This window comes from Zonotrichia leucophrys, chromosome 13 (assembly GCF_028769735.1).
Source record: "Zonotrichia leucophrys gambelii isolate GWCS_2022_RI chromosome 13, RI_Zleu_2.0, whole genome shotgun sequence".
Lineage (NCBI taxonomy): Eukaryota > Metazoa > Chordata > Aves > Passeriformes > Passerellidae > Zonotrichia > Zonotrichia leucophrys.
In genome coordinates, this window is record NC_088183.1 from 15,493,510 (window position 1) to 15,510,529 (window position 17,020).

Consider the following 17,020-nt stretch of genomic DNA (forward strand, 5'->3'; position numbering starts at 1 on the left):
ATGGCACCCGCTGGTATCACAGAGCAAACAGCCGGGACACCCTGGGCCACATCCTCGGCCTCAGTTCCTGCCAGGCAGGTACAGGACTCAGGAACCCACGCTCCCACCCGCCCTTTCCCAAACGTGACTCTGCCGTGGTGGTGCCTGGCCCTGCTCCAGCTGCTCCTGGGGCTGGATCCTGCCGTGTCCAGCGGGCTCCAGCTCAGCCGGCCGGTGCCGGACCGCGGCTGTTTGCGGTGTCGCCGCCGTGTTTGCGGTGTCGCCGCCGTGTTTGCAGTGCACACAGCCGCCGTTTGCTCCCGGGGGCCGAGCGGTGGCGGTGGGCACGGCATGGGCACAGCGAGCAGCGTGGCTGCTCTCTGCTGGCAGCGCTGGGCAGGCCCTGCCGTGTCCCTGTCCCTGCAGGGTGCTGCGGCTGTGCCCGCGTCCTCCCCCTCCATCCGCTCACACAGAATCTTTCTGAACAGCGGCACAGCCCCGCAGCCCTCCCAGCCCTTTCCGTCAGCCCTGCCACTGGCAGCCCCCTATTTCCCCACTCTGGATTTAGTCAGCGGCACCACATCCTTCCCCAGAGCATGTCCCCATATCCTCTTTCCCAGGAGGAGCTGCCATGGGCTCTGTCACCCCTCCTGCCACGGGCACAGCATCCTTGCACAGATACTGCCACAGCTCTCCAGGGCTGGCCCTGCCACCCCCTCACCAGCGCCTTGCAGGGTGCAGACGGGGCTGGGAGCACAAGAACATCCCTGTCCACCCAGGTCACCTGCAGGAGGCAGGTGGGTCCCCGGGTCCCTGGCCCAGGTGGGCAGCTGGACGTGGCAGGACACAACCCAAGTGGGACCTGTGGGGCTGGCCCTGCTGTTTTGGGATGCTTGTTTTGGGCTTGGCTCCTGTGTATTGGTTTGTGGCCAGTTTAAACCAGTTCACAGCTGTTATAAGGTGTGGGATGAGTGGGATCCTGTGAGTGCTGGAGGGGAGCTCACGCCTGTGGCTGCCGGTGGCCATGCGAGCCCACATGGCCGGGGCGGGTGGCCCGGCTCTCCGGGCAGCAGACAGCTGCTCACAGCCCAGACTGGAGCGCAGCAACCCCGGAGCTCCCTCCCAGGCTTTCGGCTGCAGCATCTTCCCTTCCAGCACGGCCACAGCGGCCCGGAGAGCTGGTGCCGCCCTGCAGCAGGAGGAGAGGGGGGACATCACCTGCCCGCTGCTCTTCATCCAGCTCAACCAGCTCCTCAGCACCCCGGCGGGGCTGGAGTGGAGGGAGATGGCCAGGTAGGCACACCTGCGAGAGCCAGGCTGCTGCGCCACGCTTTGGGAGGCCAGGGCATGTTCCAGCCTTAGCCCCAAGGCAGGGCTCTGCCCCGCCAATGCCCAGCTGAGCTGATTTAATTTCATGGCAGAGGGCCGGATGTCAGGCGGGTCAGGCTCAGCGCCCTTCCTCCTGCTCCTCTCTGTTGCCTCTCCAAGGTCCCAGCGACTGCACGGGGGCTGGGATGTCCCCTTGGCACCCACGCCACCCCCGGCAGGAGCACGGGGATACGGGCCACGGCAGTCTGGGGACAGCAATGGGTTTTCACCCGGGCTCGGAGTGTGTGTGGGACCGAAGCCGCCGGGCTGCGGCTCTCCCGGCAGCCAGCCCCGCACGCTGCCCCCGGCAGGAGCCCGCAGCGCCGGCCACACTCTGCCCTGGCAGCGCCCACCCACGGGGACAAAGGGAAGCTCTGTCTGAGCCCCGCGTTGAAATATTTGGCACTGCCCGAGCGTGAAAACAGCTCAAGACATTTCTGTTCTGACTCCAGCAAGTGTTGCTAATGGCAGGGCCGCCCCCAGCCCCAGCCCAGCTGGGGGAATGACGGGCTGGGAGCAGCCCCGCAGAGAATGACTGGGGGCGCTGGTGGGTGACAGATGGGACATGAGCCAGCACTGGCAGCCCAGCAAGGTGAGTGTGCCCTGGGCTGCACCACGGGCAGCAGCCTGAGCAGGGGGTGCTCCCCTGTGCTCTGCTCTGGGGAGACCCCCCTGGGGCACCACATCCAGCTTCTATTGAAGCACATCCAAAGGAAACCATGGAAATGATTCAAAGGCTGGAACAGCTCTGCTATGGAGACAGGACGAGAGAGGTGGGGTGTTGTTTAACCTGGAGAATACAAAGCTCAGGGGAGACCTTAGAGCCTCTTCCAGTGCCTATAGGGGTGCAAGAGAGCTGGAGAGGGACTTTGGACAAGGGACTGGAGGGACAGCACAAGCAGGAATCTTCCCACTGCCAGAGATCAGTGTTAGATGGGATACTGGGAAAAAATTCTTCCCTGTGAGAGTGGTGAGGCACAGATTGCCCAGAGCAGCTGTGGCTGCCCCATCCCTGGAAGTGTCCAAGGCCAGGCTGGAGAGGGCTTGGAGCAAACTGGATAGTGGAAGGTGTCCCTGCCCATGGTGCAGGGCCTGGAACAAGGTGAGCTTTAAGGTCCCCTTAAACCTGAACCATCCTGTCACCTCATTACAGATGGGATTCCCCTGATCAGACCTTGGAGAGGTGTGGGCTGCAGGAATGGGGACATGACCACTTTGTCTGCCTGGCTGCCCCTACACCATGAACCAACTGCAGGCCCCTCTGAGCCACCCAAATCCCTCCCTGCCAGTGCCAGCCCCAGGCTAAGCTCAAAGATAGACCCAGGCTTTAGCTCCCACTGCTGGCACGGGGCACAGGGCCTGTCACTGACCCCCACATCTCCCTGGGCAGGTGGATCAAGTTTGAGGAGAAGGTGGAGGATGGTGGGGAGCGCTGGAGTGCCCCCCATGTCCCAGCTCTGCCCCTGCACAGCCTGCTCCAGCTGAGGACATGCCTGCAGAAGGGGACACTGCTCCTGGATCTGGATGCCACCAGTTTCAAGGAAATAATTGGTACATGAGTAATGCAAGGGTCACCTCCTGGGATGGGCTGGTCACCAGAGAGGGACAGGCCACCAAGAGGTGCCTATAGGGCAGCACAATGGGTGACAGCTGGGTACCTGGGGGGGGGCTCTCTGCTACTCCAGCTAAGGGGAAATGGGCAGTGAACCAGGGGTGCTCAGAGCTGTCCCTGTCCCTGATGCAGACAAAGCACTTTGTGAGGAAGCAGAGCTGCAGCCTGCACTGAGAGAGCGCCTGGCAGCCCTCCTGCTCCTCCAGCCACGGCACCAGCCTACAAAATCCCTGCTGCAGCTCCTTGCTGAGCTTGGTGTGTCTCCCTGCCGAGGTAGGAACCAGCTGTCCCACCAGGCATCCTCCCACTGCCTCCAGCCCGGGGCAGTACCCATGCTGGCTGTTCACCTGCACATGGATTTTGCTGCTTCCTCTCTTTCTTTGCAGGGAAAGGCAAAGGCAAGTCTGAGCCCAGAACCCAGGTCTCCAAAACACCTCTTAAGGAGCAGGTACAGCAGCATGGAGCTGGGCTGGGAGCAGCTACAGCATCCTGAATGCCCAGCCACAGCATCCTGAGTACCCAGCTGCTGCATCCCTTGCCTTTCAGCTCAGGAACAGATTCAAGAAGAAGGTCCCACCGGGGGCTGAGGCAGCCCACGTTGCTGTCGGGGAAGTTGAATTCCTGGAAAAGCCCTTCACTGCCTTCATTCGCCTCAGGCATGGGGTGTCCCTTGGCTCACTGGCTGAGGTTTCTCTTCCAAGCAGGTAACAGAGTATGGCTGATGGCCCTGTGCCCTCCCCCATCCCTGTCTCCCCATTTCCCCCCACACCAGACAAAGTTTTGCTTGTCCAAAGCAAAGGGAATGGCACCCAGTCCCAGAATCCTGTCTCATGCTTCCCCTCCTGCTTCTCCCAGCTCCTTAAGAGCACTGCAGAACGGGCTGAGTGTGGAGCATCTGCTGGGCAGCCTGGAAGGGACATCCCCTGGGTCATTCCCACTGGGCTCTGCATTCCCTGTCCTCAGCTGGCTCTGGATGCTCTCCACCTACTGCCGGGAGTGGGATGCAGGTTTTCAGGAGGCTCCTGTCCTCCCGCTGCTCTCCTGAGTGCTGAGACGGGGTGGGTAGGAGGTCCCCATGGTTTCCCCGTGGTCAGGAATGCATCCTCCAAAGCCGTGAGGGGAAGCGGGCAGTGAAGGTACCCCGGGCAGCGAAGGTACCCCGGGCAGCGCGCCTGCCTTCAGCTGGGGACTGCCTAAGGAAGTGCGCGGAGGAGGCAGGCGGGAATCAGAGGGACATTGCCACCTCCTGGTCACTCTGCCCAGAGCACCCGGCCCCGGGAGCTGGGAGGAGCAGGACAGACACCCACCCACCTCTGCTCTCTCCTCCGCGGGAGTTGGGGGGCAAATCCCCGGGAATGGCCCAGGGTCCCGAGGGCTTCACGATAACCTCCTGCCCTGCATTTTCCTCCCCCAAACCGCAGGGCAGGGAGACCTTGCCCCTGCCATCCCTTTGCCCAGGGTGCCATCCCCTTTGCTGGCCATGCCAGGCTGTCCCACAGGTGCAGCCACTGCCTCAGGGCTGTCTCTCATCCAGATCCATCTCTAGGGTTTTAAGGTTTTCCCATCACCTTGATGCACCAGTCCCATGTGGTAACTGTCACCTCTCGTCCCTTTGGAGCAGGCTCCAGGTGCCTCCAGCACCTGGGGACTCTCTCAAGTCCCACTTGCATGGCCAGAGGAGTTTCCCTGCCCCCTCTCTGGGGCTTTGCTCAGGGTACAGTCACTGGAACTGCTTGACAATCTCAGCCTTTCAGGACTGTAACCATTCCTGCCAGCTTTGGAAAGGTGTGGAGGATTTGTGTGCATTGCCCCTCTGGAGATTTTGCTCCATCCTCTCAATTGTGGGATTTTTACCATATTTTATCAAGGGCTCTGAGCTCTCTTTCCAGTCTCCTCCCCTGTCCCCAGAGTCCTGTCAAACCTGCTGCCTGTGCTGCTGGCAAACTCTCCTTCCCTAACACACCAGCATCCTGCCTGCGAGCAACATTCCCAGGAAAATGATGCCACAGACACCTCCAGCTGAGGATTCCTCCTCCTCTGCCCCAAAGACCTCTTCCCCCACACCTCCCAGTCTGATTTCTGCAGACCCTTGTGATCCAGCCAGGCTCCTGGTGTCCCATGGTCTCTGTGAGGTTGCCATGCAGTGGCAGCAGATATTTCACACGTGTCATGTCTTCTGCCCCCAACCCCACTTTTAGGGTGGCAGAAGCCCCCCAGACCTTCCCAGCCCCCATCCCCACAGTCCCCCCCTCAGAGTGGCATCCCCTGGAGGGCAGAGGGCTGCTCTGGAGATGTGCTCTCTTGCCACAGGTTCCTCTTCATCCTGCTGGGTCCCCCGAGAGTGAAAGCCTACCACGAGGTTGGCAGGGCCATGGCCACCCTGCTGACAGATGAGGTGAGCCTGGCACAGCACCCAGGGCTGGGATGGCACCAGGGCTGGAATGGGGACACCAGGACTCCTCTGCAGGCTGCAGTGGAGGGCAGAGGATGGGGCAAGCTGGTGGCACCCCTTGCCCAGGATAAAAAACCAAAAGCTTGGGTGGGTTTGCAGGATGTAGGGCCCCTGTTGTCCTAAAGAGGGTGGGTTTGTTTCCTGGTGATGGCTGCAGGCTGGGAGGAAGGTTCCAAGTGGATGAATGCAGGGACATGGTGGTTAAACCACAGCATCTCCCCACAGCTGTTCCAAAGAGTTGCCCGGCAGGCTGAGCACCGAGAGGACCTCATGGCAGGGATGGAGGCGTTCCTGGATGAGCTGGTTGTGCTTCCTCCTGGCAAATGGGACCCTGGGGCCCGAATTCCTCCACCGAGCCATCTGCCAGCTCCACGCAGGAGGTGGGCTGGAGGGAGGCACCCCAACCTCTGCCAGCCCCTCTGTCTGTGACACTGGAACCTCCATCTCTATGGGGATGGAGCTGCCCAGGAGCCAGGGGCTCCTCCCAGCCAAGCCCCTCCACAGGTCCCTGCTTTGGTCCCCCTGCTGTTAGTCCTGCTGTCCCACCTGGCAGTGGATGGCAAATCTCCTCCAAAGGGAGCTGATGGGAACACTGGGATGCAGCTGTTGCATGTGAAATTCAACCTCTGAGCAGGACACCCTAGGTTCTGCCCAGCTCCTCCACTAAAACCAGTCCTGCAAGGGCTGGCTCCAGAGCTTGCCAGAGGAAATCATGGTTGAGTTGGAAAAAACCTTAGAGGATCATCATCTGCCATGTCTCCTCCTCTTTCTGATCTTTCTCCTTTCCATTATCAGGGGAGGCACAAGCCCTGTTTGCACCCCTGTCCTCTCTCCACTCTCCCTTTCCTGTCCCAGTGTCCCCTAAATGCAGCTGGGTCCTGAGGGTCCCAACCTGCAGCCTGTTGTCTCAGGCTCTGCTCTGCCACAGGACCGCCTTGGACCCACTGGACCAGCAGCCCCATGGAAATGGGGACATGACAGCAGCTGGGGACAGAGCCAGCCCAGGGCACCCACGCTCTGGGGAGGAGCTGGAGAGGACAGGCAGGTCAGTGTCTGCCAGGGCCAGGGAGGTGCAGCAGGTGCTGCATTTGGGGCAGGTCACTGGTTTGTCATGGGGCCACCATGTCCAAGTCCCTCTGGGTTCCTGTATCCAGGGGAAGGGACAATCCCTTGCTGTGGGGATTCTCTGTGGGGTCTGCTCTAAGATCTCCCTCCCCACCCCAGGCTTTTTGGGGGGCTGCTGCGAGACATCCAGAGGAAGGCACCGTGGTATGGCAGTGACTTCACCGATGCCCTGCACCCCCAGTGCCTCTCAGCAGTGCTCTACATCTACCTGGCCACAGTCACCAATGCCATCACCTTCGGGGGCATGCTGGGGGATGCAACTGCCAACATGCAGGTCAGTGTGGCCTGGGGCGCCTGGTACCAGCCCTGCTGAGTCCAGCCCAGAGAGCCCTGGGGTGCCCAGCTCCTACCAGCATCCCCAGGACACCCTGAGTATTGTCTGAATTCTGCATCCTTCCCCTGTGGTCTCCAGCACTGACCCTGTATTATTCTGTGCTGTTGTGGGGGCAGGCCCCCAACCCTCCTCCCTGCCATGTGCCTGGCACCTGGCACCCCTTCCCTGCATTTCAGGGGGTGCTGGAGAGCTTCCTGGGCACAGCCTTTGCTGGTTTCATCTTCTGCCTCTTTTCGGGCCAACCCCTGACCATCCTGAGCAGCACCGGCCCCGTGCTCGTCTTTGAGCGTCTCCTCTTCTCCTTCAGCCAGTGAGTTCAGTGCCAGGGACGGATCCTCAGCCCCTGTGCCCCAGCTGGAGCATGGGCCACCATCTCTCCAGGCAGGGGTCACTGGCAAGGCTTTGAGTCACCCTTTCCCCCAGGGATCACAGCCTGGACTACCTGGAGTTCCGTCTCTGGATTGGGCTCTGGGTGGCTTTTTTTGGAGTGGTGCTGGTGGCCACCGAGGCCAGTCACCTGGTGGGGCACTTCACCCGCTTCACTGAGGAAGGCTTCTGCGCCCTCATCAGCCTCATATTCATCTACGACTCCCTGAAGAAGATGCTGAGCCTGGCAGATGCCTTCCCCATCAACTGGCACTACCGGCTGGACAACGTCACCTCCTACAGCTGCACCTGCAACTTGTCCAGCCCCGGTGAGCCCCAGCAGCCGTGGGCTGGCTGGCTGGGTGGGGAGCAGGAAGCTGCTGCCCCAGGATGCCACTGGGAACCTGTTTCCTGGCTGGAGGAGGAGGCTGTTTAATCCCATCCTCGCCTGCCTGACCACATTGCAGGGTCCTCCACTTCTCTCCATAGTCTGTCCATCTATTCCTGCCTCCCAGGAACCAGGCAGGGCAGTACATGGATGTAGGACATCCAGGATGGGGGATGCCAGAGGCTGGAAAGGGGCACCTGGATAGGTTCATTCTGCCATTTCCAGCCCAGTCTGTAAATCAGGGCTGTTTGCTGGGGCTTGAAGTCATGACTCTGGAAACTACATGACCCACACTGACCCTGGAAATGGGACCTGCACCATGTGCCAAAAACATCAGTGCTGGCCAGCATGGGATCAATGGTGCCTCTGAGTGGTGCTTTAGCCATGCCCTTCACAGGGACATCCCCCTCTTGGTGCTCCCTGGGCATCAACCAGCCCCAGGGCCTCAGAGGTCCAATGGGATCCCATCCAGCACCCTGAGCCCTCAGGAAGAGCTTGAGGACCCAGCCTGATGGCAGCATCATCTGGTTTCATCCTGATGAAACCTGTACCAATCTGCCCCCTGTCACTTTGCAGGTCACAGCTCTGCAGGGAATGACACATTGCTGCCCTCACCCCTGGCCTGGCAGGTACAGCCCCTGCTCCCAGGCTGCTCCCAAGGTGTCCATGTGTGACCCCTCCTCACCACCCACCTTGCCCCTGCAGCCTCCTGCCATCCCAGCAGGGCTGAGCAGGACCCAGTGCCTGGATCAAGGTGGGCATCTCCTGGGCACCAGCTGCCAGTACGTGCCCGATGTCACCCTCATGTCCTTCCTGCTCTTTGGGGGCACCTTCCTCCTCTGCACCGCCCTCAAGCGCTTCAGGAGCAGCCGCTACTTCCCCGTGGGGGTGAGCATCCTTCAGCCACCCCAGTGCCATGGCACCTGTCCCACTGCTGTGGGGATGGCTCTGGGGGCTGCACCCTGCCCCCAGCCCTGCCAGCCTGGCCAAGGCCTCTCCCCCTGCAGGTGCGGAAGCTGGTGAGCGACTTCGCCGTCATCCTGGCCATCCTGGCCTCCTGCGCCGTGGATGCTCTCCTGGGCCTGGAGACCCCCAAGCTCCTTGTCCCCAGCGAGCTGAAGGTGCCAGCAGGGTGGGCACAGCACTCTCAGGGTGTGGGTCTGTGCCCACCATGGTGGCCACCCCACTGTGCTGTCACTGTCCTCCTCATCACTGCTCCAGCCCTGCAGGGGTGCAGGCTGCATCCCAGCAATGAGAAAGGGTTGAACACAGCTGATCCCACCCCATGCACTATAAATAACCTGGCTCAGACCTGCACTGTACAGATCACACTGGAGCAAGAGCCACAAGCTCAGCTCCTGACTTGGGCTACTCACCCTGGGTGTGGAGCAGGGCTGGCAGTGCCCCAGAGCAGCCAGGGCTCACCACCACCACCTCCTTGGGTTCCCCATCACTGCTGCCCAATGCCACCTCTTCTACCTGCTGGCACAGGCACATGGGCCCAGCTCCTGCCTTGTGGTGCCCAAGAACAACACCCTGCTCTGTCACAGCCAGGTTGTCCTTGTGGGGGGCTGGTGGGTCAGTAACATGCCCAGGATGAGTGAGGATGCTCTTCCATTCCCCCAAGGTGGGCATCCCTGGGTGCCTGTAGGGCTCCAGCCTGGGCACCTGGGGCTGGTGCCATCACCCCACTGCACTGCACACCCCACGTGTGGGTGGCAGCTGCCATGACCCTTCTGCTCTCCACAGCCCACAAACCCAGCACGGGGCTGGATCGTGCTCCCCTTTGGAGCCAACCCATGGTGGGTGTGCCTGCTGTCTGCAGTGCCTGCTGTCCTTGTCACCATCCTCATTTTCATGGACCAGCAGATCACAGCTGTCATTCTTAACCGCAGGGAGTACAAGCTGCAGGTGAGCAGGGGACAGGGAAAAGGCAGCACCCAGGTCCTGGCTGGGAAGAAACCAGGAGAAAGCAGAACCCCAAATGGCCAGGGAAGTGGGAAGATGCCCCCAGCCCTGCTGCCTTTTCCGCTGCAGAAAGGAGCAGGCTTCCACCTGGACCTCCTCTGTGTCTCCCTCCTGATGGTTGTCACTTCTGTCACCGGCCTCCCCTGGTATGTGTCAGCCACTGTCATCTCCCTGGCACACATGGACAGCCTGAGGAAGGAGAGTGCAACCTCAGCGCCTGGAGAGCACCCCGAGTTCCTGGGCATCAGGTGAGCACGACCCTGAGCTGACCCCTTTCCCTGTGGCCACCAAAACTGCACAGAGCAGAGAGCCTGGGGCCAGGAGGGCAGGTAGGGCAGTGGGCTCCCAAGGGACCCTGGGCACCTGTGACACCTGTGCTGCCACCCACAGGGAGCAGAGGCTGACAGGCCTGGCTGTCTTCATCCTGATGGGAGTCTCTGTCTTCATGGCCCCCGTGCTCAAGGTAGGAAGCCTGGCTGGGGTGGCCTCTTTTCCTAGACAGGGGGTGGCCATACCCTGCCAGGCTGGAGGTTCCTCACCCCGAGCCCTAGAAGCAGCACAGGAAGCCTTTGTGGCAGGCAGGGAGCTGTGCCCTCTGTGGGTATGGACTGCACCAAGGGTTTGTGTCCAGTGCCACAGGAGGGCTGGCACACAAGGCACTGTGGCCCTGTGTCACCTGCCCATCCTCCCCATTTGCACTGGGGTCCTTGTGCTCCCCAAACACACCCCAGCACTGCCTCTCCCCACTGCCACGTGGATGACCTGCCTGCTGCTGGCTTTCACCTGCTGCCACTGCCATGCTGGGAAAAACCTCTCCATTGGCCCTGCATTACCTGTGGGCAGACAGGAGGTCTCTTTTCCTCCACCTCTTTCCTCACCTCCCAAGGTGAGGGAAGATAGAGGGTCCTCCCAGCATCCTCACCTCCTAACTGGATTTGATGGAAGAACTGTGAGATGGATCTGAAATTGGCTGGATGGGCATGTCCAGAGATTCACAGTCAGTAGCCCAGTGTCCACATGGAAATTAGTAACAAGTGGTGTCTTCCAAGTGGACAAATACTGTTAAATATCTCCATCAAAGACACAGACAACAAGATGGAGCACATTTGCAGATGGCACCAAGCTGAGGTGCAGTGACACCCCTGGGGGCTGAGATGCCATCCAAAGGGACCATGGAGGACGTGGCTCATGTGAACCTCAAGCACTGATGCCAATAAGGCCAGGCTGGGCTGGAATAAAGGAGGCACAGCCTGTGGACACACACAGAGGTTTTACAGGAGAGGGCTCTGAGCAGGCACAGACCCCAGGGTGCTGCCCTGCTGATGTCCCTCCCCACTGCCTTGCAGCACATCCCGATGCCGGTGCTGTACGGGGTGTTCCTGCACATGGGGGTGACGGCCCTGAACAGCATCCAGGTGAGGGGGGGCTTTGCTTTTGGTGCTTTTGGGTGGGGAGGAGGAGCTGTGCTCAGCAACAGCTGCCACTGCACAGCACAGCCTGGATTTCAGCTCTCTGTGGTGCACAGAGCTGTCTCCCACCAGGCCCAGGACAAGGAGGGAGAGGAGGGAGCTTTCCAGGGCAAAGGAAGGGGAAAAGGAGAGCTCTGGGATGCTGAGGAGCAGGAGAGGCTTGTGCACTGCTCGATCAGGTGGTTTGGGAAAAGTGGGGCCAGTGGATAACATAGACTTGCTCTCAAAGCCACAGGGAACTCCTCACCTGGGAGCTGCAGGCAGAGCTGGGACAGGACAATCCTTTGGTTCTGGTGTTGCTGCTCATGTGCCAGTTCTTCTCCCAAGAAACCAACAGAAGGGAAAAAATCCCTATTCCAGAATTATCTACACCACTTTTTCCTCTAAATAGTACAGTTTCCTTGCAATTACCCTGCTCTAGATGACAGGCTGGGAAACTCCCACCCTCCCTCTGCTTGGGAAACCCAGAGTTGTGCTCTGGAGGAGGCTGCAGCAGTTTCCTGTGAAGTGAGGGGGATCAAGGGGTGTCATCTCTCAATTAACCCTGTAAGGGCAGCTAAAGTCCTTTCTGTCCTTTCTAGAGATCTGCCTGGAAAGTGCTCCCCTGGCCTGGGGTGACAGTGGCCCCAGGTCTTACAGACAAACTCACTGGCCCAGGCATCAGCTGGGGGTCAGCACGGAGGGCAGGAGGGCTGAATGGTGGTGAAACTCCATCCTGCCAGCCCTAATCTCAGCAGGGAGGGAGTGAGAGCTGCCCAGGAGTGAGCCAGCTGCCATCCCCTCCCTGCAGCTCACGGACCGCGTGCGGCTGCTCCTGATGCCAGCCAAGCACCAGCCAGACCTGGCCTACCTGCGCCACGTGCCCCTGCGGCGGGTGCACCTCTTCACCGCCATCCAGCTGCTCTGCCTGGCCCTGCTCTGGCTCCTCAAGTCCACCGTGGCCGCTATCATTTTCCCAGTGATGGTATGAACCCCCTGGAACCGGCGGCACCGCTTTGCTGCTGCCCACCCTGGGCATCACCAGGCCGGCACGGTCCTTTGGGAGGGACATGAGCGGTGGCTTTGCCACCAGCCTTCAGCCCCTGCTCTGGGGTGTGGGGCTGTCACCAAGGGCTGAGTGACACTGTAGGGCCGGGAGGGTGACAGGCCAGCACCCTGGCATCTCGGGGGTGGCAGAGGTGTGTGACAGAGGCACGCTGGCTGTACCCCCGGCCCCAGCGGGGCTGACCCGAGCCTGGCCCGGCCGCAGCTGCTGGCGCTGGTGGGGATCCGCAAGGGGCTGGAGCGCATCTTCTCCCCGCACGACCTGAGCTGGCTGGACGGGCCCGGGCCGGGAGCGGCGGGAACACAGTCCCGGGAGCGGCCGGAGCAAGGAGGCACAGCCGAGGAGGTCGGTGCTGTCCTGGGAGCCTCGCTCGGCCACAGCCGCCCCGGGGTCGAACCGCTGCGCGGGGGCGCCCGGGGTGGGCGCGCTGCGGGCCCTGTAACCTCTGCTCCCCCCACAGTGCGAGCCGATGCAGCGCCCGGGAGCGCAGATCAACCTGTCCGTGAACTAGGCCGGACGGGCCGGGGCTGCGGGACCGAGACCCCCGGGAGTGACCGAGACCCCTGAGGGGACCGAGACCCCCGGGCCACGTGGCCGCGCGGTGACGTCACAGTGGGCGTGGCCGCTGGAGCGGAGAGCCAGGGCGCCCAGCCTATGGCGGCCCGGTCCCGTGAGGGGGCGGGGCCATGGAGAAGGCGTGCCCTTCGCTTTGATTGGCAGCTCCGTGACCAAATCACCGCTCGGGACAGGCGGGCGTGTGACGGTGCCTCGAGCTGACGGAGTCCTTCTGATGGGTTCGAAGGGGAGGCGGGTCCAGGGCATTCAGAAGCCAATCGAAAGACGCCAGACGCCGTGCGTTGTGAGCGATGTACCTTTCGACCAATCAGAACCGTGATTCCTGAATGTGCTTTGATCGACAGCTCTCTCGCCCCATCGGCGCCCGCAGCTCCTCCGAGGCACATAATTGATGTCCCGGAGAGCCAATCACAGCTCGGAAAGTTCAGGAAGCGAGGCCGGGCGAGCGGGGCGGGGCGGCGCACTCTTACCGCCTCGGCGTGCGCTCTCAGGGCAGCATGCTGGGAGCGCGTGACGCGCCCTTGAGTGGCGGGCGCAGCGGCCAATAGCGCGCCGCCCTCGGCCGAGCGCGCCCAATAGGCGTGCGCGGAGCGGCGGGGGGGCGGCGCGGCGGCCGCGGCCGGGTAGGGTGTGAGAAGTTAGTGGCGCTGCCGCGGTGCCGTGAGGGGACGGAGACGGCCGGGCCCGGACCAGCGCGATGCTCACGGACGGCACCGCCGCCGCTGCCGCCGACGAGGAGATCGACTCGGTCGCGCCCCGCGCGCCGCCCGCCGCTGCCGAGCCGCCCGCCGCGGCCGGGCCCTCCCCGCTGGGCCTGCGGGCCGTGCGCCTCTTCGGGGAGGCCGGGCCCGGCGGGCCGGGAGGCCCCGGCGCGCCCGCGGCCGGTGAGGCCGCCCTCGACTTCAAGCTGGCGGCCGCCGTGCTGCGGAGCGGGGGCGGCGGCGGCTCCGGCAGCGACGAGGACGAGGTGTCCGAGGTGAGCGATCCTGGCCCGCCCTCCTTCCCCTCCGCCGCTTCCTGACAGGCCCGGCCGGGGCCCGCCCGCCCTCCCGCTCGCCGCGCCGGCCGCACCGCACCCGCTCGTCCCGGGCCTCCCGCCGCCATGGGCGGGTCCCGGCGGCCCCGCACGGCAGCGCGGCCCGCGGCCGGGGAGGAGGCAGCGGCCGCGGGGGTCTCGCCCCGCCGCGCCTCCCGGCGGCCCCGGGAAGGGCCGGGGGCGGCCGGGCCCTGTGCGCGCCGCGGCCCCGGAGCGGGGTGAGGATGTGACCCGGCCTCACGGAGCCGCCTCCACCTGGGAGCGGGCTTGGAGGGGGAGGCGAGATCTGCACCCGGCGGAGAACAAAGTGAAGCGTCAGCCCCGCTATTGCTGCCCTGCACTCGGGGTGCCCAGACACGGATCAGTTCCTGTAGATACAGCTCTACACACACACGCTTTTATGCAATAGAAATATTTCTTACCCAACAAAATGGAAGAGGGTAGTCGAGGTGTCTTCCTTTGATCTTCCAAACCTGCGGAGAGGTTTAAAGGGAGGGTGTGGAGGAGGGACGGGGGCCTTATCCCAACCCAAATGGAGCGTTGTTGGACCTGTAAACTGGCATTTAATGCTGCTTTATGTAGCCTAGGGAGAGAAGGTAAATGAGGGCTTTTATCTGTCATTGCTGTACCAAAGGGTCAATCTTCATTCCTTAGTAGTCTCTTAGCAAAAGATGGGATCCCAGCCCTTACATATCTTTAGTGGAAAGCAGGAGAAAGTGGCTGCTTACTGCTTGCAGGCTTTTCCCAGTTCCTCAGGAAGAAAGTAGCCATGGTGATACATACCATTTTTAATTTGGAGGGCAAGCCAGTGTACTTAGGATGTGTCCTTGTTCCTTCTGGAGAGATGAAAGGAGAGGAGCCTGCACTCATCCTCCTGTAGCTAAATTTTTTGCCTTCTATTGATGTCCATCTTTTGTCCAGCCCTCCTGAAACCTGAGCCAGGTCTTATCTGAATAAAAAAAAAAGTGATAAAACTGATGCAGATCCACATTTGCTCATGACCACCTAAGCTACGTTAAAAGTGGTGCTAACAGCAGGACATTTAACTAAACTCAGAATCTAATGGTGAGGCAGATGAGCAGTTGTATGTGGACATTCCTGGTGTGATTGATGTCCTGGACATCCATCATCAGTGCCATATGGAATTAGGGGTTCCAGGCCATACCTGTTTGGGGGAGCTGGAAGATCTCCCATGGATAGAGCAGGACACAAGTCATCAATGAGTGTCTGCTCTCCAGGAGGCCTTGCATGTCACATTTCAATGTATCTTTGAAGATACAAAGCAGTAGCTACAGAATCTGGGAGATGGTGGCAAGTGGGCTGTATCAGGGTGTTGGTGGCTCTTTACAAGGTGAGCAGAGTCCTACTTTGAAAGCTTATCCCTTTTGAACCCACCCCATTATTTAAGGGATGTGAAGATTGGATAACTAGGATGTTTACTAAGCACTCTTTTGACTAATAGCAAGTATTAAGAAAGACAGCCTATTATAAATAATGTGTCTGGGAGGTTGCCATTGAGGTCAAAAAAATAAAGGTTCCCAAACAGCTCTTAAAGTTAAATGATTCATTTCAAAAAACTTGGGGAAAAGTTCATTATTTAAAATATACAATAGAAGAAATGGATTGGAATTGAAATAGTTGAAGTTTTCCAGCACACATGGAGAGGAGGTGGGCTAATCTCAGAGCTGGAATTGCCTGGGGAGTTCTCCTGTCCTGTGTTTCTGGTTGTGGAGAGTTACCTGGGAAAAGCTTGGGTGGGAGGAATGTGCCTGGGCTGGGAGCACCAAAGGGGGAATTTCTTTTTCTTCTTCTTTTTTTTTTTTTTCCTGAGAGCTAAGGAAGCACCTGTTGTCAGTGGTAGGTGTCTATCTTTGTTTTGTTTTCTTTTTTGAGCAAAGCAAAGGCAGTTAAGGAGCAGGGATGGAGCAGTGAATTCTTGAACAGCACTGCTTTGAGAAGCCAGTCAGGCACTGTTTGGACTGTGGTCTTGTGCCATGAGTCACTGATTTGGGAGTATGCCTTCAGCTATTACCAGTGGGTGGAATTAGTGAGAACTAAAAGGGAGAATTAGAAATGAAACAAAAAAAAAAGTGAGTTTTTGCCATGCTGCCTTGATCTGTTCTGTCTATTTTGAGGCCATAAAAATAATGGTGGAGTCTACAAAATTCTGTAGACTCTGCTGTGTATCTGCAGTGGTATTTAGGTTTTGTATCCTTGTATTGGTAGAGTTTAATATGCTAAAATAATTGAACTGGTCAAAATGGCAAATTAGTTAAAAAAGAAAATCATCAGGGAAGTGCAGGACAAGGAGTATAATGAAGCATTTATGTAGAGAATGAAAAGAGCAATATATTTTTAACCTTTTTGAAAATATATTGCATTTCTTAGATCAGATCTCCCAGTACTTTCCAGAGGAGAGAAGTGTCCCCATTTTACAGGTGAAGAGGGTGTGCCCTATTTATCCTGGCTTGCAGAACTGGGAGAAAATTGAACCTTTCTGCTTCCCTAGCTCCGTGCCTGCCCATGGCAGTGACCAAGCTCTTGGTTAGGAAACCAAGGCCTGCAGTGGATCCTGTACAGATGAGTTGTATCAGGTCCACAAGGTGCAATTTGAATGCAGCTGTGCAGAATATTTTCTAGAATTACCAGTTAAAATTATCCCATGCAAATAGAAACAATTGCAAGCTGCAGCACGTCTCTGGGCACGGAGGGCTGAGGCCAGGAGCTCTGCTCCTGTGTAAAACTCCCTGCTCTGCCTCTCCTGAGTGCTCTCAGAAGCTTCACCACTGGCTGAGGAATGAGTTGGTTTTGACCTCAGTGCAAATAGTTGCTTAGTTGCCTTCTAAGCTTGATCAGGGTGTGAACACAGCCTGCAACTTGTTTAGAGTGAGATTTTTGGTGTGACTTGAAGTGTATCATTACCACTCCTTGTGAATTTTGCTGGTACTTCCAGCAGTGCCAAAGGCACAAGCATTGAGCAGCCTGGCTCTGAGGGCTGTAGGTCAAGGTGAGGGTGTGCTGGGAGGGCAGTGCTCATTCCTGCATGTCCATGGGGGCTTTGATGGCCACACAAAGTGCAGATCCTCATCAAAAATCCTCCCACAGCAAAGTGTGGCCGCAGGAGTTGAGGCAGGTGATCAGTGTGGCTGTGTTGGTGCTCAGGACACTTTGCTGAGCTGTTGTAAATCAAGCAGCAGAAGCTGGCCCTGCTGACAGAAGTACCAGGGGATCTGGGAGCTCGGTTCAGCCAGTGGCTTTTGGCACTGAGTGTCCAAATGTAGCAAATCTCTCCTGTTCTGTAA

General features: G+C 59.4%; 2 protein-coding genes across 12 annotated transcripts in view; both read left to right on the plus strand.

Moving 5' to 3' along the window:
- The first annotated feature begins 1,003 nt into the window (after positions 1-1,003).
- Positions 1,004-12,617, plus strand: SLC4A9 (solute carrier family 4 member 9). Its single transcript, XM_064725337.1, is given in 22 exon segments — positions 1,004-1,272; positions 2,738-2,898; positions 3,092-3,232; positions 3,346-3,407; positions 3,506-3,663; positions 5,270-5,354; positions 5,637-5,791; positions 6,340-6,456; positions 6,636-6,810; positions 7,047-7,180; positions 7,294-7,565; positions 8,201-8,253; positions 8,330-8,512; positions 8,632-8,745; positions 9,374-9,535; positions 9,662-9,840; positions 9,983-10,055; positions 10,939-11,007; positions 11,852-12,025; positions 12,311-12,384; positions 12,386-12,524; positions 12,567-12,617. Coding segments are annotated over 22 exon segments (3,000 nt in total).
- A 718-nt stretch (positions 12,618-13,335) lies between these two features.
- ANKHD1 (ankyrin repeat and KH domain containing 1) overlaps positions 13,336-17,020 on the plus strand; it is a 102,401-nt gene continuing 98,716 nt past the window's right edge. For 6 of the 11 annotated variants that reach the window (XM_064725355.1, XM_064725356.1, XM_064725360.1 and 3 more), the window contains exon 1: positions 13,336-13,658. In XM_064725355.1, the coding sequence (XP_064581425.1) occupies positions 13,380-13,658 (279 nt within the window). In that variant the 5' untranslated portion in view covers positions 13,336-13,379. The remainder of the gene's footprint in view (positions 13,659-17,020) is intronic. The other 5 variants (XM_064725361.1, XM_064725358.1, XM_064725359.1 and 2 more) reach the window with 2 other exon arrangements.